General features: G+C 36.9%; 2 protein-coding genes across 5 annotated transcripts in view; one reads left to right on the forward strand and one right to left on the reverse strand.

Moving 5' to 3' along the window:
- Positions 1–19,975, forward strand: part of dot1l (DOT1-like histone H3K79 methyltransferase) — a 99,763-nt gene extending 79,788 nt beyond the window's left edge. The window contains exons 27-29 of one of the 4 annotated variants that reach the window (XM_048559494.2): positions 2,538–3,056; positions 14,417–15,032; positions 15,788–19,975. In XM_048559494.2, the coding sequence (XP_048415451.1) occupies positions 2,538–3,056; positions 14,417–15,003 (1,106 nt within the window). In that variant the 3' untranslated portion in view covers positions 15,004–15,032; positions 15,788–19,975. The remainder of the gene's footprint in view (positions 1–2,537; positions 3,057–14,416; positions 15,033–15,787) is intronic. The other 3 variants (XM_048559495.2, XM_048559496.2, XM_048559497.2) reach the window with 3 other exon arrangements.
- Positions 1–21,867, reverse strand: part of plekhj1 (pleckstrin homology domain containing, family J member 1) — an 83,022-nt gene that overhangs the window by 31,323 nt on the left and 29,832 nt on the right. The window lies entirely within an intron of this gene.

Here is a 21,867-nt window from a genome sequence, read left to right on the forward strand (position 1 = left end):
TGTTATTAGATAAAAATTTGAATGAGTACTACGCACTATATTTTAGGATAAGATGAGCGGGTTATGTGGAGCCAGGAAGGCTAAATTAGTGAGGGATTTCAATCAAGCAAGTATGAATTGCACAAGTGGCTTAGATTTGGATGTGGTAAACAGTTGCTTCACAGTGCATTTCATCAGGAAAGCCATAAAACATACATCTTGACTTAAGGCTAAGTGAGATGATGGTTTATAGAAATTGAAGTCATCTCAAGTTGATTTCTGACCATATGGAATGGATGTGAATTTGGGGACTGTTCCCAGGATCAGCAGTGGGTAATTTTCAGATATTAACAAATGTTTCCTCCAGCTAATGTGTAAGCTGGGGCAAAATGGTTTATCTCCAAAGCTATAATAATCTGAAGGCACGTATTGCTAAGATGACCAGCATGGGCTAATAAATATATTCTCCAAATGGTTTAACACAGTGTATACAAAGTGAATAGGCACTTGCATGACGAGAGCTTCATAAATGTTGCAAAAGAAATGAACAAATCCATTGTAAAAAATGTGGGAAACTTCAGATACCCAAATAATCTAACGGAAATGGAATTTGGAACCTGGAAATGATTAAGTGTAGAGTCCAAACAAAACTAAGTAGCGCTGCTTTAAAAGCAAGACTACAGTACTTGATTGAATTATTCCTTTAGTGCATGACTTAAGACTATAATAGCACATCACTTTTTAATGGTAATAATCAAAGCGGTTGTATAAAATTTGGCATCAGTCCTTCTAGACATGCCCATCAAATGTTCACAATAAGCAGATTTTCAGGAATCCATGTAATTGTTACAAAAACTAGGAGAGGATAGTGGTGAAATTTGGCAATTAATGCAGTCTTCATGAATTAGTTAGTGAAGATGAATTAATGTATAATTCCAAAAGATTACCAATTAAATCTTAGAGGAAGCATATCTTAATCGAGCATACAAGCACCCAATACGTTATGAAAGTGAAGGCGTTGTCTCACAACCTCCTGTTTTGGAAGAATTGACATCCCAAATAAGCAATAGAAAATGAGGGATAATGGGAATTGCAGATGCTGGAGAATCCGAGATAACAAAGTGTGTGGAGCTGGATGAACACAGCAGGCCAAGCAGCATCTTAGAAGCACAAAAGCTGATGTTTCGGGAAGGGTCTAGGCCCAAAACGTCAGCTTTTGTGCTCCTGAGATGCTGCTTGGCCTGCTGTGTTCATCCAGCTCCATACTTTTATCTAGCAATGGAAAATGAGATTGTTTGTTTTGGATTTTCAAAAAGCCTTTTTTTTCAAAAGGTTGCTACTGAGACTAAAAGTTTGCAGTAATATTTGGGTGTGATTTTTTTTAAATGTCTGCAAGAAAGAAAACTATGCATATTATTGAGAAACATTTGGGAATGGTAGTTTTGGTGCAAGGGCTGAATATGTCAAAGAATCAGAAACTACATTTTAATACTTGAATTTAAAAAGGTACCATAAACTATTGAAATTTTCAGACACCAAAATCTGGAGGTGTGTTAAGTTGGAGAATGTAGATCAGAGCTGATTAAAGATAATTGATAAAGCAGAACAGGTTAGAAGTATGCCAGTTATAATTGAATTCAAGTAAGTGAAAGCTATGTGTTGGAAAGAAAAAAGCATGTATGTTTTGTTTAAAAGCTGAAAATTAATTTGTAAAATATCTAGAGGAAATTATAGATTTTGGACTTCATTTCACTATACAGCACCAATACCTAATTGTACATAATGTAGAATCAGAAAGGTGTAAATTGGAGAATATACCATGCTGTACATTGAGTGTTCACTTTTTTTAAAAGATCTGAGCAATTTGTGAATGGAAGCTGGGAAAAACCATTTGGATCAAAAGATTCTTACAAGGAAAGAGTACAAAAATCTGGACACTTTAACCTTGATTTAGTCCCAATAAGAGTGGATTTTTTTTTGATGTTGATTTATAAAGCATTAAACCGTAATAGAGCAGCTAAACCTGGAGCAGTAGTTTAGGGTGTGCTGAGACTAGGTGAAGTGCTCATCTAGAATAGGCCAATACTGGTGAATGAAAGCTTCTACAAATTTGTCATGAAGACCTTTTAAAGCATAAAGTAATCCATTCTTGGAATATTGGAAGTAAACGTCATTGTAAGAAGATGAGAGACCAGAGTAAACCATTTGACCCCATGAGTTTGCTTTACGATTTTGAGAGGCAGAAAGGTGGAGAGGTGATTTTTATTTTCACTGAATGAGCTCAGATAGACATGGTCACACCTTCTGTACGGTTCCAGTGGGTGCCTTTTATAATTCTCACCCCGTTTGTTTATTTTTGGTAAACATCTTCTAGTCTTGGGTCTCTTAATGCTAGAAACTTGATTTGTATTTTGAGGTATGACCTAGTTCTATTGAAGTACCAAAGCACCCTTTAGTGAAAATTTTATGAGTGTTATGAATGTAACCTAATTTAGATATGTTTTGCTTCTTTCACATCCATTTTCTTCTTACGCTGACTTTTTAAAAAATTTTTATAGGTGGAAGCTTACCAGTGCGGAAGCAAGGACTCGGTTGCAGTAATACAACTAATAGTAGTAAATGGAAATCCACTTTCTCTCCAATATCTGATATCAGTTTGACGAAGAACTCCGACAACACATCCCAGTCAGCAGTTGCTTTATGCCAAGTATCTCCTTTTGGCACCAGGCCTGTTACAGGTGAACTTTCAGTCAGTGATGCTAAAATGGGATCCCATCAGAGGAAGCACATCACCACCCCAGTCTCGGTGGAGGAAAATGGTTGTCATGCACACTCACCTATCACTTTTAATTACCGTTCTGGACAATCTGCAGATATCAGTTTACATAATTATAATGAAGGTGCTTGTTTAGCTCGTAAAACTTCAGAGATGGTGGGGCTGAATTCCAGTGCACTGTACCAGCTGACCAGGAGCAAAGCCGACTCCAATATTGACTCCAATCTCTCCTCAAACAAGAAGCAACCCGATGGGTTGACTGGTGCAAAAAGTGATGAGCTGAGCAAGTCAGGGGTCAAAGGTAAACAAAATACAGGGAGCATAAAATTTTTGGGAGGCCAGCTGGAGAAATGTGCAACATCAAATAATATAAAGATGACCAAATGGCATGGAAGAGAGAAAGAAATGTGAAAAATTGAAAGCGTTTTTTCACAATCCCATTGGAAGGAATACTTAGTAAAAATGTGTCAGCTACAATTTTTCCAACAGTTATCTAAATTAATCAAGCACAATGTTTTATTCTGTTGCAGATTCCTTTCCTGGTCGGGTTATTACAGTATCACCCTATGAGATTGCAGGGGTAACTTGACTTTGGGATGGGGTGCATCGTATTGCAGTCCTTTGGATTGACACCAGTTACTGCAAACATGGTTCTGGTTATGGTTGTGATGTTAGGTTGCGCTGTTGCTTGTTTCTGAATGTAAGCAATGCTGGTGGGACTGTTGGAGTTGGGTATTTGAGTGTACTGCAGTTAAAGGGGCTGGAACAGCACCTACAAAGTAGGTTTTATATTGTAATGAAATTCATAGAGTTTGAAAGGGGACCTAAAAACTTTCATCATATTTTTATAACCTTATCTATTTACGTGTAAGCAGTACTTGGGTCGGCAAGAAAATATTCACTTTGAAGCTTTTTCTATTCTGTTAATGTGAACTTCACTCAAATGAACATTTCCCACAAGGCCCTTTTCAGAAGATATTAATCTACTATTCTGGTAAACTTCAATGAACAGGATTGTGCTCAAGGAATTAGTTCCCCAATTATTACCCCTTCTGTAACGTAATGCAAAATGAGGGACAGTTTTGTAAGGTAAGCTCATGCTCACTTGCATTGAAATGTTGAACTCCTTTCCTGTAGGATATTAACAGGTGGAGGAACATTTTAGTAGGTTATATTTGACTGTGTTTCCAGTTGGATATTAGTGTAATTAATGGTAGCATTCGGTTTTCCACCGTGTCTATATTTTAAGATCCCATGAGCTATTGGAGATATTCTTGCAAATTCCTAGTTGTAGTTGTTGGATTTTTTTAATGACACAAGTAATTTACAAAACCGTTCTTTTCTTGGAGCCCTTCCTTTCTTTGAAGTCTAGATAATTAACTTCTGCATCCATGAAAACAGATTTGCACATTACTGTAGCAAAGATTGTTCACAAAAAGCACACTGTCATGACTGACTCTCAGTTGATGTTGCAGAATAGACTTATCGCTCCTTGAGGAGAGATGATTGTGGTACAAACTTAGTGAAATATGTGGAGAATGCTTGATAAAATTTAAGTTGCATCTGATCCATAATATTTGTGGACATTGGAGAGAGAACTGTGCTGCTGCACAGCTTTGAAATATAAATACACTGTTGAATTTGCATTACATTTTGGCATAACTTCTTACTTTCTTTTCCTAAATTTAAAAATACTCAGCAATGAAAATGTAATATGACAGTCATTACCTGATAGCTTTTGGAAACCTATCCCATTTTCTGTGCATTTGCACCCTTTCCAATTCATCAATAACAGGTCAAAATAAGGTGGATATTTTAATTTCAATTTCAATTCCAGTTCCAATTCAAATGCTTTCATGATACTGTTTTATTTCTCAATTGGATCCCCAAAGCAGCGATCTCTCTTGTTAGGTTTGCTTACTCAATGAGGAATTGTTGCTTCTTTAGTTTTTTTTTAAAATGGTGATTAAGTTTTTGAATGTGACTATCAGCATTTCATTGGAAACATAAAATTTTGGTGGATACTTTGGTTTGTGGAGGTGTGTGCTTAATTTGTGCATGGTGGTAAATAGAATTAACTAGCTATGTTTGGAGTGCCAACATAATGAGTTGACGCATATCAATTTACAAATTGATATAGAATCAGCACCTATCGGTCTCATACAGCTATTGAGTCACTGAGTCATCCATTTGTACAGCATGGAAACAGGCCCTTTGTTCCAACTTGTCCATACCTCAAACTGAACCAATTCCATTTGCTAGCATTTGGCCCATATCCCTTTGAACCATTCCTATTCATACACCAAACCAGATGCCTTTTAAATGCCATAATTGTACCCGCCCGCACCACTTTCTGTGGCAACTTTTTCTGTGCATGCATCACACTTTAAGAGAAGTTGCCTCTTGGATCCCTTTTAAATCTTTCCGCTACCCCTTAAACTGTTACCCTCTATTTTTGGACTTGCCCTAACCTGGGAAAAAGACCTTGACTAATCACCATATCCATGCTTTTATAAACGTCTGAAGTTACTTCTCAGCTTCCGATGCTTCAGAGCAAAAAGCCTCAGCCCATTGAGCATTTCCTTAACGCTCAAACCTTCCAATCCTGGCAACATCCTTGTAAATCTTTTGTGCACCCTTTGAAATTTAACAACATCTTTCCTAAGGTAGGGAGACCAGAATTGAATGCACTGTGTCAAAAGTAGCCTAACCAATGTCCTGTACAGCCGCAACATTACATCCCAACTCATACACTCTGTGCCCTGACAACTGAAGGCAAATGTGCCAAACACTGCCGCCTTCACCCTGTCTACCTGTAGTTCCACTTTGAAGGAACTATGCACCTGATGCCCGAGGTTTCCTTGGCAACATGTCCCAGGACCCTATAATTAATTGTATGAATTATATGAAGCCCTGGTTTGCCTTAGTAAAATGCAAGACCTCGCATTTAACTAAATTAAACTATGCCACCCCTTGACCGATCTGATCAAGGCTCCATTGTACTCGTAGCCACCTTCAGTGTACACTAAACCACCAATTTTGATGTCATCTGCAAACTTAGTAACCAATTCTCCTATATTCATATCCAAATCATTTATACAAAATGGCAAAAAGCAGCAGACCCAACACCCAACCTTGTGGCATACCACTGGTCACAGGCGTCCAGTCTGAAAAATAACCATCCACCACCAAGCTTGGCCTCTTACCTTGAAACCAATTTAGTACCCAATTGGCTAGGTCCCCCTGGATTCCATGTGATCTAACCTTGCTAAGCAGTCTGCTAAGCGGAACTTTGTGGAACACCTTTTCTCAAGTTCATATAGACAATGTCTACCACTTTCCCTTCAATCATCTTTGTCACTTCTTCCAAAATCTCAATCAAGTCGGTGATGATTTCCCATGCATGAAACTATGTTGACTATCCCTCGTTAGTCCTTGCCTTTCCAAATACAGGTAAATTCTTTTCCTCAGAATTCCCTCCAACCTACTCACCAATGACGTCAGGCTCAACAGTCTGTAGTTCCCTGGCTTTTCCTTTATCATCACTCTTAAATCTTAGCACCGCATTAGTTACCCGCCAGTCTCCTGGCACCTCAACCATGGCTGTCAGTCATGCAAATATCTCAGCAAGGGTCTCCGCAGTCTCATTCCTAGCTTCCCACAAAGTTCTGAACCACACCCGAGTGGTCTATCATTAAGCTTGAATATCTTTTCTGCAATCTATTTGAAAACTGGAATCCCAAAAGTTTTTTAGTTGGTTTCTAAATGATCTTAACCAAAATCTCCAAGTTAACATGTGGCCCATTTGTACACTTCACATTTTTCTTGTCTGAAGAGTTGCATTAGTAATTTTGGTGTTTAAGGACAGATTTGATTTGCTACTATGAACACCCATGTTGATCTATAGCTGAACTCTGGGGTTAGTTCTTGTGAACTGCATAATTGGGTAAATGGGATTTTAAGCTTAATAGTTGTACAAGGGATCAAGTGTGGATAGATGTAGTTTAATTATAAAGTGGTATGAGGTTAATATATTAATATAGGAATTGAAGTTAGGAGAATGAAAAGGAGGGACAGAGGGGTAAAAACCAAGGGATATGCCAATAATCATGGCCAGATCTTCAGACAGGAAAAGGCAAAACTTAATGTATGAGCATTCATCTGTTAATGAAGGATGGCATTTGTGCAATTGTTAGAAATGACTCTGGTTCAGGAGATCAGGATGGAGAATTGGTTTGCGTAGAGAGGAGTAAAGACTGGGGAAGGAATTCGAGTGGGAGTGGTTTACGACACCCCAAACAGTAACCACAAGTAGGACAAAGTATACAAGAAATATTGGGTACTTGTGATAAAGAAATGGCAATAATCATGGGTGACTTTTAACCTACATATAGAGTGGAGAAATCAGTTTGGTCGTAGTAAGCTGCATGAAGAGTTCTTAGAATGCATTTGAGTGAGTTTCTAAGAGCACCATGTTCTAAAACGAATGAGAGAACATAAATCAGAATTGGTATTATAATAGAGTTTATTAATGACTTTGGATTTTAGGAGCCCCTTAGTTGCAGTGATCTCAATATGAATGGATGTTGTGCCCTGTTTTTGAGGGAGAAGATTAGGACTAAAATTAATGTTATATCTAAGTAGAAACTTTGTAGTTGTAGAACTTGATTTATTTGAACTGAAATGGCGTAGTTTGCTAGGGGATAAATCGGTAGAGTCAGATATTTCAGGGGATATGTCAGAAAACGCAATAAGTGTATTCCTACTTTTAAATTTAAATTCTGAAGCAAAAAGCCTATCATTTGTGGTTAACTAAATAAATTGGGGAAAGCATCAAACTTGGTGAAAAACTGTATAGCTCTGCAAAGATGAGTGGCAGGTCAGACAATTGGTTAGAATATAAAGAACAGCAGAGAATGATCAAAAAGGAAATCAGGAGGACGTAATTACAATATGAGAAGAAACAAGCAAGGAATATAACAATGGATTGTAAGAGTGTCTACACTACCATTTTCTAAAAAAGAAAGGGTATGTATTGGTTCTCTGGAGAATGAAAATCGGGAGTTAGTAGTAGATAATCAGGAAATTGCATGAAACGAAAGGATACATTTCTGTCTTTGTACAGGATGTGAAAATGTTCCACTTATAGCTGTATATCAGGAGGTGAAATGGAGAGTGTGACATGGTGAAATCAAATTCACCAGGAAAGTAGGATTAAGCAAACCAATGGAGCTATGGATCAGTGGTTTTTGAGTCCAAATTGATTTCATCCTGGGGTCTCAGATTGCTCTTGAGTTGCAGATTTAGCTGTACTGGTGCACCAAGAACACCAGTAACTAAAAACCAAAGGAAAAAAACTAAATAAAAATATCATGGGACTGGAATATAATGCATCCTAGCCCCATGGTGTCCATTTATCCTGAAAAGTTTCAAGGATACCATGTCCTCTCTGTCTAAGAAGATTCGGGTAAAGAACCAAACCCTTTTATTAATCAACTTGTTCAGGCTTGTTACGACATACCTGTGGAGCAGGTGTGACTTGAACCTGGGACTTTTGGCTCAGAAGTGGGGGCACTACTACTAGAGGTCCCTTTTTTAATATCCAGAAGTGCTCTTACACGAGACTTATTTAGTTCCTCATGTCTAAATCATAAACTCAAGTTGTTCTGGTTTGTCTTTGGGAGGCTGTTGTGGTACAACAAAAGTATCCTTTTTCTGAATCAGGTTCAAGCTCCATCTGCTCCAGAAATGTGCAGTAATATCTGGGCAGATTGATTTAGAAAATATGTCCCTGTTTATCATAAACAGAACTTTGTATTTCTAGCACTGACAGTCCTGAGTTGTGACTTGTAGATGACGGACAGATTCAGGAGTAGGGTGACACGTTACTCCTGTGGAATCCAGCCTCTGACATGGCAATGGCATTTATCTGGCTGGTCGAGTTCAGCTTCTGGACAATGCGCTATCCTTTTGAGGTATTCAGCAATAGTGGTGCTGGTGAATATCAAGAGGTATTGGTTGGATTCTGTCTTATTGGATGTGGTCATTGCCCAACTCTTATGGAGTGTCAAGCTTGCTAGGATGCAGACACAACAACCTAGAATTCTTAGGATATGTACCTTTTTACTCCCAATAATTCCATAAGTTTATTCTTTGCATTGTAAATCCCCTAATTCCTGGAGTTCTTGAACCTGCTTTTAGGTTGATAAATCCTATTCAAAAGAAGTTCACCTATTACACTCTTCATGCCTTTTTCCCATCTGGTGCTGAGAGTTTCTGCTGATCTACTCAGGGCATTTGAAATCATGGGCTTTAAACGACTCTTTTGCCTCTTCCATATTGCCCATACTTACAAAGTGAGTAGTTGCAATATTTTATCGGGTCAGCTGAACCAATCAAAATATGATGCAAAAAGACAGCAGTTTTTTTTGTGCTGCATCTCTACAGAATCTGAATCTTGTTGCATCCTGAAAGTTTCTAGAATATTGTGCTCTTAAATAACTAATTAACCAGTGAAGATAAAACAATGTAATTATCAACTGTCGTTCTCAGAGGTAAGGAAAGGTTATTACCAGATAAAGGTCTCCAGCGCTGGCCATGGGTCAGACCAGCTGAAAACTAAACTCTGCAACATAAAACTGGGTGAGTAGCTGCCGTAGTGAGTTGAGAGAAGGAGCTGGAGAGGACTCGAATAATTGCTGTAGTTGGGCTTGAAAATTGAAAGAGAGGCTTATGATTGATAGTGGGGGGCTTGGTTGGGGTAGTGAGAGCATACTCTCCCCACCACCCCCCCCCCCCAAAAAAAAAACTCCCAGTCCATGAGATCTGCTTTGAGATGCTCTTTTGCTGTGAAATTTCACTCCCACATTTTTTTCCACTGATTCAAAGAAATTTCTTGGTACACAAAGTTTACACTGAGTGCCTGATTTGAGTGTTAATTAGGTGCCCCATTTCTTCATTGAGGAGGTCTGATACCCCTGTTGAGGAAAAAGGCATTAGGTGCATAATGTGTCAATGTTTCCCATATTCAAATCTCAAATGCCCCTCAACTCTTTCTCCACCTTTGCACTTGAATGGGGAGAAAGAGGGGGAGTGAGGGAGTGAAATTCTAGAGTTGCATGGACAAAAACCAAGTTTTTTGCAGTACAATATGTCAAGTTTATGGGAGCTAGTTGTATAAATATGAGCATTGGAATTTATTGTTGGAAAAATAGCAAAAATCTTGGCTTTCTTTGATACAAAAACAAGTGTAGATTTAAAATTGAGTGCAGCCATTTCAAATTTCCATAATGTTTGTGGTAGAAATATGCCTAAATGTTGGCAGTCGGGACTGAGACCTGTATTTGGATTTGTAGAGAATTTAGTCCACAACATATTCTGATTGCTATTGGAAATAGCTCTGGTAAGTTCAAAAAAATTTTGACCACACGTGTAAATATCGTAAATCCATTTCTTAAAAATCCTTTTTATGTTGTAAATCATTCAGAAAACAGTGTCATAGCCTAGCAGAAATTTAGGAAAAGGAAGCTCAGTGACTGCCAGATAATACTGAAATTGCTATTGCAAGTGGAGTAAAAATCTTTGTGCTTTGACATTGTGAAAGTTTGGACCCTTGTGGTTAATTTAATTTGAGTATATTTACATTATCTGTTCTCAAGATAATAAGATTTGTCTGTCTTTTTCATAAAAGCACAAGGATTATATGACTGCTGCTTCAGGTTGAGCCTCAACATTATACACAATGTTTCTTTCAGTGAAACACCATTACAAAGGTCATGATCATTGGTTGGACAGAAGAGTATTTGACTCTTTTTGCTTGAATAGAGGTTTCCGAATCATTCGAAACCTTTTAAACTAATGCTCATCAAGGTCTGGGATTGGCTTGTTTACGCCTTTTTAATGGGTTGGCAGATTTACGATTATTATTAAACTCCAATGTTTTGGTGTGAGGAGAGAAGGAAATTCACAGGATTATCAATCTTTGAGGCAGTTCATTTTCATATGGCCAAGGAGATATATGTAGTGACTGCCATAAAAGGCAAGAATGAAACATATGCTGGAGATGCTGTAATGGAAGGACAATGGTTTTTTTTGTATGGTTGAGTTTTGGGCAAGCCTCCATCCAGATACATCTTGTGTTCTTAGTGAAGAAGTCTTTTGAGGTTTTTACTGGTCCTCATTCTCTCCATTACAACAATAACTAAATTTTCAGAAGTGCTTTATTGTCTGTGAAGTGCTTGGGGGTGTACTGATTGTGGGAAGTATTGTGTAAATGCCAGTCTTTTTGTGTTTTACTTGGATACTTTCCTGTTGGAAAAATTCTTTGGAAGTTAGGCAGAAGCATAATGCTAAGTTGAAGAAACCTTGTATTATTCCTGGTCCAACTCTGACGATAGATCTTTGACATTATTTTTTGGTGACATTTTTGAGATGACCCTTGCCCAAGTCCATGTTTGTAGTTTTGGTTTTTGATCAAAGATTAGTCACAATCTCTGCCTTATCTAATTGTCATGAAAAGAAAAATATGAAAGATTTAAGATGAGGACAGAATTAGAAACCGCCTATTTCATGGCTTTGTAGGTTAGATAATAGTTTTCTTCATTTCCAGCACTAAATTACTGGTCTTGAGTGAGTGACACGTTGACAGCAAATGCAAAAGGGCCCGTTCAGAGGTATTGTCGACCTTTGAATATTACTAGGCATGGGTGTATTTTGATTTGCACTCATCAGGGCAGGTGCAAAAAGACCAAATTTCAAAGGGATTTTCGATGCACCACATGAGAAAACATGTTTTTTGGCAAATGGACTCTGGTCGAGGTATTGCCATTGTCAATGCACTTGAAAATAGTTATTCCCCCAAACTTTAGTTTAGTTGATAAATTTGCAGTGCCTGACATGTGTTTTCCATCTGCAGGGACACGGTCCTTTTCTGTGAATGTTTCCCAGAGAACATGGAGTGATGAGGAAGGAAACACACTCAAATTTATTTCACATGACTATGAACAAAGTCCAAAACTTAGGTTTTCATGTACCATGCAGCCAAATTCATAAGTTAAACACTTTAAGCTATATTTCTGGAAACAATTTTTATACTGACCGATGACCATTCTAAAACCTACAGAAGAACACCTTTTATCAAGGGTATTGTTCTGGGCATGGTGGTCTATAAAATTGGTTGCTATATTGGTTTATGCTGGCACTGTACAAGTTTAGTGCTTGGTGTTCCTTGTTGTTGTTAATGACTGACCGATTCAAACGTTTTTCAAAAAACCTGATCTCATTGAATTATTAGATTACCTTCTGTTTATCCCACAGTAGATTGATCAAAGCTAAATTTAATGCTGGATTCTCAATCCAAGGAAAAGAACGGTTTGGACTTGTTTTGAAATCAATATTCCAAGTGCAAGTGATGAATGATCAAATGTTTTAAAGCAAATGTTGGTGAATATGACAAATTCTTACTCATTTGTCATTGAAGCTTTGTTTGGACAGTATGGAATTGTGGGATGGACTTGACCATGGTGTGACAGGTCATCGTCTTAGAGCAGTGCTTAAGAAGGCAGGACAAGGGATTGACACGAGTTATGTCCTCACTTGAAACCAGTAACACACACGCATGTTATTTGATTTTGGCCTTACAAGATCAGCACATCAAATCTTTATTTAGCCTTCATGTGGATCTCTGATATCCAAAGCGTGCGTGACCCTCCCTACCCCAGATTAGAATTTGACAACAATTGCAGCGTTCAAATCTATCTTTTTATCTTCAGTCATTATTGACCTCAGTGCTGCCTTGTTGCAGATTGATAATTGAGTGGTGCAAGCGTGACTTCTACCACGTTGATGCTATTCGCTGTGCAGTTTTTGTATTGATGCCTGCCATCAGTGGGGCTTCAAGAGGAGAACCCAGAGTGATTTTGATTCTCAGCCTGTATTCCATATCCTGCAAAACATTTCCCAAGCTTTATCCTTTCTGCTGGTTGAAAGGGGTAAAAGATTAAACCCAATTCTATTGTAACATCCTTCTGAACTTCTGCAATGTGGCTCCGTGAAATAGAACTTTGGGAAATTTATCTCACCAATTTTAGAATAAAATAATTTTAAGTTTTTGGCACATTGTTAGAAGGGCCCTTGAGCCTTGAACAAACAACAAAGGAACAAGGTGAAATTTTTCTCTTGGGGTTTTCATGACACCCTTTTGATCTCAAAGGGAAATTCCACTAATTCCTGATTCTCTCTTCTCAATTCCAACTTGCACTTGAAGTAATTTGTTTAAAGTGCTTCAAGTAGTTAGAGATATCAGTGAATAACTGGCTGATATTATCACAAAGCCTTTCACATGGCCTTTCATCTTCAGGGTCTGAGATTCCACGCAAAGAGCAGCTGTATGTGTGTTAGCACACCCATGCTCTCTGGGCAGAGGTGCTAACTTGTTAAAGATGAATGGAAACAAATGTGCTTTAATCAATGTTTGATCAGTACTTGGAGCTGTCCATGGAATAGATAGTGAAATCAAAATCTTGAATTCTGGAGCAGTTTGTTGATGTGCTATGAAGTTTAGGTTTCTAAGCAAAAACATGTTAGTTGGTCTGTTCACTTGTTCTTTTTGTTAAAGGCCATCGTTTAATCTTGCTATTTGGAAGGGTATCTGGATGACCCTTGATATACTGAACAGAAGAAGACTGTGCAAATTTAGAACTGTACGCAAAAAGCGGAAATCATTCCATTACCACAGCTGAAAGCAAAGTGTATCTCCCATTAGCAATTCCGAATTAGGTAGTAAAGAGGGGGAAATAAAATGGTTTACATTTTCATACAGTCCATCTTTGAATTCTTCTGTAGCTTTCCACATGTCCAGTTTAATAATCTAAATAGTACCTAGAATTGGTTTAATTTAGCCTGTGTAATACAGTATATCTCTTAGGATGAATTGCAGAAACAAGCTCTACGTAATTTTATGAAGCGTCTGAAAATATTTTGACATGATGGCTGATGCCAATACGTTTAACATTTTAGATGTGCATTTCAGTGAGCTTAAATCCTAAGATGATGGGAGGTGATCACAAATATAAGTTCAGAGTTAAAGGAAGATCTACACCACACCCTGACTGGAGAGTGGATGAATTCATCAACTGGGGCTTCTGTTTGAATTTCATCCAGAGATCTTTTTCTAGGCAGTGGTCTTCATGTGAGATCTGTCTTAGAAAGATCTGTTTTCAGGGATCTGTGTTCCATGCTTGAACAATATAATAAATCATGTAGATGCATGCATTCGGAATAATTATTTAGTTGAAATAGAAGAAATGCAAGTATTTGTTAGTTTGGGAAGAGAGGAAAATTTGGTAGACGAGGGCAGTGAAAATGGAGGAAAACTTTTGCAAGTAACTTTCAGTATGTGGTGGATAAAAGCATGTTTTAAAGTATTATTTACATTTTTATATAAAACATTTTTCCTTTGATAATCTAGAAATTGACTGAAAAGGAGATTTGCTATGCTTTGGGTAACCTGAATTGTTTTGCTTTATGATAACTATTTTCTTTCATTGCTTTTACTGTGCTTGCTGGACAAAAAAAAACTCAGGTGTGGGCTTAGCTGCTATTTTGATGCTTTGCTTCCTGCTAGTCAAAAGTCTTTGAGCTGTTTTTTCTCTCCTATTTCAGGTATTTTTAACCATGTGGTGCCTTCAGTCTCTTCTCATCAGTTTGGAGCCAATTCCAGCAATGTTCCAGTATCTAGTAGCACGATGTTAAACTTTAACCCACTACAGACTGTACTTACTACTACCCATTCATTTCCGGCTGTTTGTTCCAGTACATTGTCTTCTGCAGAGAGCAGAATGGCCCCCTACCTTACACGGGCACCTACACAGTCTGTGCTTAACACGCCTCCCCCAAATATTTCTTTACCACCACCCCCACCACTGTTAAATTCAAACAGTCCTGATCCTTCAGTTTTCCGTAATATATCCACTGTTAGTGATGGATACTTGTCTTCTTCCATTTCTTGCTCCTCTTCAACTGCATCGCTTCAGTCTGCTAACACAGCATTAGCCATGAAGCTTGCATCTCTGCAGCCCAAAGTGTCTCACCCTTCCTTCACAGTACATCACCCACCTTTGCCACGCTCAGCGCTTGCTCAGTCAGCACCTCTCATCCCTCAGTCCAGCACAAATACATCTGCAATGTGGGTCACACTTGGCATGCAGTCTCCTTATGCTACACATTTCTCTGGGGTTAAACCTCGCTAAGAACTCACGTACTTTATCGGTCTTATAAGGTAAGGTTAGAAATATGTGCAAGGCTAAAATATATTATCAGAATATGTACAGCTATGTGTATGACAACATGATGAAATGCATACTCTTAGTTTGAATAAACTGAAAAGTTTGAGAATATCTCATGGTTTAGGAATTTTTTTCTTTTCTCTAAGATGTGCATGTGCTTTAAATCAGAATGCAGAGGCAGATATTTATTTCAATTTAAAATAATTGCTTTTTAACATCATGTAAAGTTCTAATAATAATAGAAACAGTTAACATTTCAGGTCTATGATCTTTAATCAGAACTGGGAAAAGTCACAAACCTGAAACATTATCTGTTTCTCTTGCTTCACAGATGCTGCATTTTTTAAAAAAAAATTCAGATTCCAGCTTCCTGAGTTTCCTGCTTTCCCAACAATAACATACTGACATGATGACTAACTAACAAAAATTCATGATTTCAGTGATTTAGTCATTTGAGCTTCATGTGAAGATGTATCTACTGTAATATTTGCTTTTTAGTGGAAATGTTCTTGAAGTTAAACTCAATGATTTGCAGTTTAGCTTTTATTAATTTTTTAATTGGGATATATGAATCTCCCAGACTTTAAAACCTGGATGACCTATTTTAAATTGTTGTAATTTGACGCTGTTTAAACTTGACATGGTTTGTTCTCCTTCAGCTAATCCTTGTAGTGTTGTTTTGAATTTGAAGTAAGTCTGCATATATTAGTAGAAGATAGATAACATACTTTTCCCTTTCTATCTCTAGGTAATTAGGAATTCTACCTCAAAACAATGTGACCTATGCAAGGACGATGTGGACCAACTTCATCCACTCCCATCAAACAAAGGTGCTTGAGTGGCCTGCAAACATTGTTTTGCTTCTTTACTACTGGAAAATAAAAGCAAATACATTTTACTGTGAATTGGTTTTAGTGTTGCTGCAAAACAGTTGGCTCCTGTTGTAAAATGTTTTAGAAACTATATTTATCTTTTTTTCCAAGTGATTGGGACGAGTCATTGTTCCAACAAGCCGATTGAGGCTTTGAAGTGTGAAGCGCAGCGCACACCAGCATTCATTTGTTAGCCTGCTGTTGGTGCTATTTTAACCACCAAAAACTGTGCCTCTGTGGATTCTGTTCCCTGGTGCTTATTCTGAAGGGTTGAAAGCAGAATAGCTGCGACCAGTTTCTCAGCAACAAGTGATATTCTTGTAATATTTTGCATCACTTGTTAACAGATTGGTACTTGATGCAAATATTGCTCAGCCTTCTTCAGTTTACTTTATACAAGTACAATCCGGCTCTTCTCTTCCACCGTCTCTGATCTTTTGTATGTTAAGTGGTCATTCATGATAACACAGAAAAATACTGTCATCACTGTCTTTTTGTCATTAATTTAATGGTGTTTCATGTCACTGTAAATTGCAATTAAGCAATGTAAACTAATACCATTAGATAAAGATTTGTTATACATTTGGGTTATTGCTGTGTAATTTTAATTGTAAGCAATAGCAGATTTGATTTTCTGGTTACCTTAGTACACAGTGAAGTGTAAATTATATCAATTTCTACACATTTTGTTCAAGTATGTATTTATGTATAAACAAAATGTAAAAAGGCTGAAATTTAAAATGCAATGGGATTTCATAGACTGTAGGTCATATTAAAATATATTTAAAATTTTCTTTTTCACAAAGTTTTATACATTCAAGTGGGACATCTTTTACTAATCCAGTTTTTAAAGTACCTCAAGTTTTTTAATATCCTTACAAAAGTAAACTCTGGTTCAAGATTTCAATATTGGATTGTGCTTGAAGCTATGTTTTTTTTATCAAATTATTTTAAAAAGCTATCTTTTTTTAGAGGTCTGAAGCAGAGAAATTACAGTAATTTTATGTAATTATATTCACTAACCAAACTACAGTAAGACCAATGCCAAGCATTTTTGTAATTATAACAAAATTATTAAATAAGTAACTGTGGGTGACTTAAATACACATGGGCCAGCAAAGAGCTGTGTTGTTTGTCTCGGTGGAGCTGATTTGCATGTCCTGTATTTGCAGTACAGTACACAGGAACCCCTGTATTTTTTAAAGCATTATCCAGCATGTTCCATAAATGAATAACGTATAAAATGAGTTGGGGGTGGGGGGGGGGGGTTGGTTCTGCTGACTGTTTTGAAACCACATTGCAGTTTAAAAACTCTTCTTTTATCTGAAAGAATTAATTGTTTCTGCTTTTGGGAAATCCAAAAGATTGTTTAGTTTTAGTGGTGGCTGTGTGGGATTTTGAATATGTGACTGAGTAATTGTAATAAAATGAAAGCTTATAAAAGTGTCAGCAAAAATATTGGCTTTTTACAGTATGAGGGCACTGTTTCTTAAGAGAAATTGAGCTTGATGGTCCTCCAGTGTGCATGCACCTCGATGCATGACTAGCGCTAAAAGAGTGATACATTTCCTACATGTGTTCAGTGCTACATGGTGCACATTTTATTGTTTAAATAGTAAGTGTTCAAGTGCAAACATTAATTGGACACCTTCCACTGGCTACCAGCTTTGGTGCATTAATCGTGTTAACCTTTACTTGAAACTCATTTATTCAAGTTTAAAACCCCATAATATAATACTTCCCTTACTCTCTTTCCTTTCTCTCTCCTGGCGTATTCCTGGACAAGACCCCATGAATTGTCATGAGATATTGAGAAAAGGAAAGATGATTGTCATGAAGTCGTTTTTACCCCCTCCCTTTCTGAAATAGCTAAGAGGGTAATTGAACTAGGAAATAGTTGACTAACATTCGATCTTTAGTCTGTTACTGGTACAGATACAATAGTTATCAAGTATTATAAACTCTACTTTTGAGGTGCAAGTCAAATCGTATAAAAATCCAGAGTACTGTTCTATTGAATAGACACTAAAACTGTAAGAAATCTAAATTATTCAAGAACATGGTGTTAAATTGAATTTCTGTAGAGGTCAGTGAGGTTGACTATAGATTGATCATTTGGGTAATGTATTCAACCACAATTTCATGGCAGTATATATATACACAATTATATAATAAGATGAGCTTATTATTATAAATTTGACTTCAGTTTTGTACAATGTGACAAAATTCACACTAGTACTTGCTAGATAGTTAGCCACCAGTAACTGAGTATAACATCAAACTATGGCAGGATATTCTTATAAGTAGCCTTAAATTTATAGGTAGATTGAGATTACATGCTGTGAAAACTGAGCCATATAACTTAATAGAAATAAAGGTGCATTTATGTCATTTTATGTTGGTTTTTAGTAATAAAACTGTTTTTTGGAAGCAGTCAAAATCAATTTGTACAATCCATTGGGGCACCTCTGTCATGCAGAAACTGTAAATGAGATTGCTCCTTAAGAATTGAACATCTGTTGTGATCTGTACACTATTTATCAAGTTCAGTTTACTGTAAGGAATATCTTCTGTACAAAGTAATACTATTATTTTAATATATATATTACCAAAATGCCTGAGATTATATTAGAAGCTATTACATAATTTTCTCGAGTATTCCCAAATACTTGAGGACATTTTATGTTTGTTACAAAATTGTATATTTAACTAGTTTGGAAAAAGGAAGCAGAACTTTTTCTGAACCATCAGAAGGCACAGATATGTTTCAGCACTGTAAGGTAATGTCCATCATATGCTGGATTTTAAATATTAATTGTGTTTTATCTGTCATTCACTTCCCTACCTGTGTTTGAGGGTGTTTGAACATGGCTTTACTTTCAAAAATGCTTGTGTTGGGAGAAATATTTAACATACAAGTACATTTTGATCCTTATCGCACTGCATTCTGAATGAACATTTAAAACTGTGTATATGTAAATATCTAAATTCATGTTATGTAATTTTATAGCTTCATCTAAATAGCGTTGCCTGTTTCATCGGAGTGTAGATATTAGATTTATTTAAAATTAACCACACAGTTAATCCAAATTAAACTGCAATAAATTCCATAAATATTATTTTTGCGATTGTGGTATATAATAAAGGAGATCACAACATATTGTTATCACTCCTGATAATTCTGGGCACATACTATCCCCAAAAAGTTTACAGACAGGAGCTAGGATTATTAATTTTGCAAATTTCTTGAATTGAAAAGTAAATAACTCAGTTATGAGGTGCCGCAGTCTGAAATTCAAGTGTTGTTTCCTCTGGACTGTTGTTATAAACTCCTTTCAGCTTTTGACACCTTTGGTTTTCATCACTTTGTACAATTTGATCAGAAGACTACATATCCTGTGTAAGATGGACGTTATCTTTAAATACACAAGTGGAGGATGAATAAGATTTTCTTTGCACTTGTACCATGCAGTCTGTCTTTTTGTGGCTATAGCTTATATTGTACAATGCTGCTTGGTGTGGAAGAAAAAGAAGTTGTCCTAAATAAACAATGTTAAGTAAATACATTCTGTGGTTGTCTAAAAACTCAGTGAATATACACAATTTGTTCAAGTATGTACAGATGAGAAGCTGATATTGGCGTGTGACTATTTTGGCATGGCTGTAGAATTGAAATATAATTAAATATTTACTGGCTAGTTCAGTTGGCTTTTTCAAATTTTTCATGATGTAGACGTGGTACATATGTGGTAGGGAAAGGGATGGTTTTGTGATTACAGTTGCCTAGTGCTTATTACATTTTGTGAAATTTGTGAAGGTTAAATGGCAAGCATGCAAAAAATTTTCATTTTTGTATGCAGTGTTATAGTGGAACTGCTTTTATTGTTTTTCTGCCATTCCACCCCTTTCTAAAGTACTGTAAATTTGGTTAAGTCGCAACTACTGCTAAAATGTTTGGAGGAATACGTTTTTCTTTGACCTGGCGTTTTTATTTTGACATTTTGTCCTCAGATTGTTCTTGAATTTTGTCTCCTGGTGTTTGCTTTGCCAAGAAATTATGCTTTAAGGGTTTTTTTGCTTTTTAATAAAGTTGTGTATTTCTAAATACATCTTGTGTATTAATTGCAACAAAACGTATTTAGCCCCAAAACTTGTCAAATTTCAACTCAGCAATAATCAAGTCACCATCTAAGTGTGCTTTTTCACGATTAAATGTTTAATCCACTCAATCCAAATTAATTTAATTGCAGTTTTAATTGATACACTTGTAGCGTAACTTTGTGCAGTACAATTTAGCCATTTCTGAATGGCAAATGGAAAAAAAAATTGAATACTGTTAGAGAAACCCAATGTAAGATGTTCTCCTCTTGGATGAAAGAATTGTGGTGTATTTACAGATGGAAAAGTGCCAGCACTCAAAACTGCCCTCCAAACCCTGGCACGATGATATCAGGCTTATGCCTTCACTATCATACCTGGATCTCTCTAATTGAGTTTGATAATTATGTTCACTAATCTTCCTGGCATTAGTGCGAAATCTGTCTTTCACTAGTTTGAACATCTGGTTTCATCTTGAAGTTTAAATTTGTTGTGTTCCAACATTAGAAAATCCCTTATTAATTGTATCCAAGACCTATTCTTGTCATTTCCTAAGAATTTGCAGTCACATCTTGTAACTGATCAGTCTTGTACCACAGAGGATCAACACTAACTTTTCTCTGCACTACTTCAGGTTTTTACGTCCTTGTGATACATTGACAAAACTAGTCACAGTACTCCACGTCTAAGTTTTAATGTAGTCTGAATTATTTGGCCTAATTTACAAATGCAGTTTAGCTTTGTCTTTGTATCGTTAGTCACAGCTCTAGATTCACGAGATGTGTTGTGTGTCAAGTTTTATCACTGGACTTTTTGTATAACCTATATGTACTTCAGCACCAGTGCCTGCATTGAGTAGGACTATAGTGGATTTGAATGCAATTGAAGAATTCAGAGCCTCTGACACCAGCATTCTATATCTCAGTCTTCTATCCAGTTGGATGTCAAGGATCCCATAATATAATTCAGAAGTAAACAAATTCAGCATCCAGACCAATTCCCACATCTTAGGACACCAGTTTCACTATGTGTGCTCTAGTTTAGCAGACTGCGTAAATGATTGCACTTCAAAAGTGATTCATTGGCTATGCAGTGCCTTAAGACTTGAACACAATTAAGATTGACATTCCAGTGCAGTGAAAAATATACTATCTAGAATGAGTTGGAAAATGAGATCCTCATGTGTGTTAAAGACACTATGCTGAGATTTAGTTTTTATGAAGTCTGTATAAATTGCTACGAACTGGATAATATGACGTTGCTGCAGGCAATGGTTTCTGGTAGTCTGCTGTCTTTCTCAAAATATATTAGTTAATTAATTGATTTCCTGGCCTTGCTTTGATCTTGAATTGTGGAATTCCTACAGTGGTGAAGCAGGCCATTCTTCCCTCTGAAGACTAACCCCCTACCCTTTTCCTGCATTACCCACAGCTAATCCACCAGCCAGCACATCTCCAAACATGATTATAGCATGGTAATCCACCTAACCTGCACACCTTGATTGTGGGAGGAAGCCCAAGTACCTGGTGGAAACCTACACGGACATGTGCACAATGTGCAAACTCCCGACTAAGTCTAAGGCTGGAATTGAACTGGAGTTCCTGGTGTGTGTGAGTTGTGCTGGCAGCATTGAATAATTTGCAATAATGCAAGTAATTTTTTAGCTATGCTTTCTGTATGTCCAAACCGTGGCTAAGGCAAAATGCCCAGAATTGCTGGATGTGCTGCCCTGCCATTATAATAGGATAGTTGCATTAATGTTCTTTCCATGATTGTAAACTAAGTAGGCCCTTAGACTCTGGTAAAAATAAACTGCAAGTGAGCCCTGCTAAGAGTCTCCTAACTTTTTATTACCTGA

This window comes from Stegostoma tigrinum, chromosome 30 (assembly GCF_030684315.1).
Source record: "Stegostoma tigrinum isolate sSteTig4 chromosome 30, sSteTig4.hap1, whole genome shotgun sequence".
NCBI lineage: Eukaryota > Metazoa > Chordata > Chondrichthyes > Orectolobiformes > Stegostomatidae > Stegostoma > Stegostoma tigrinum.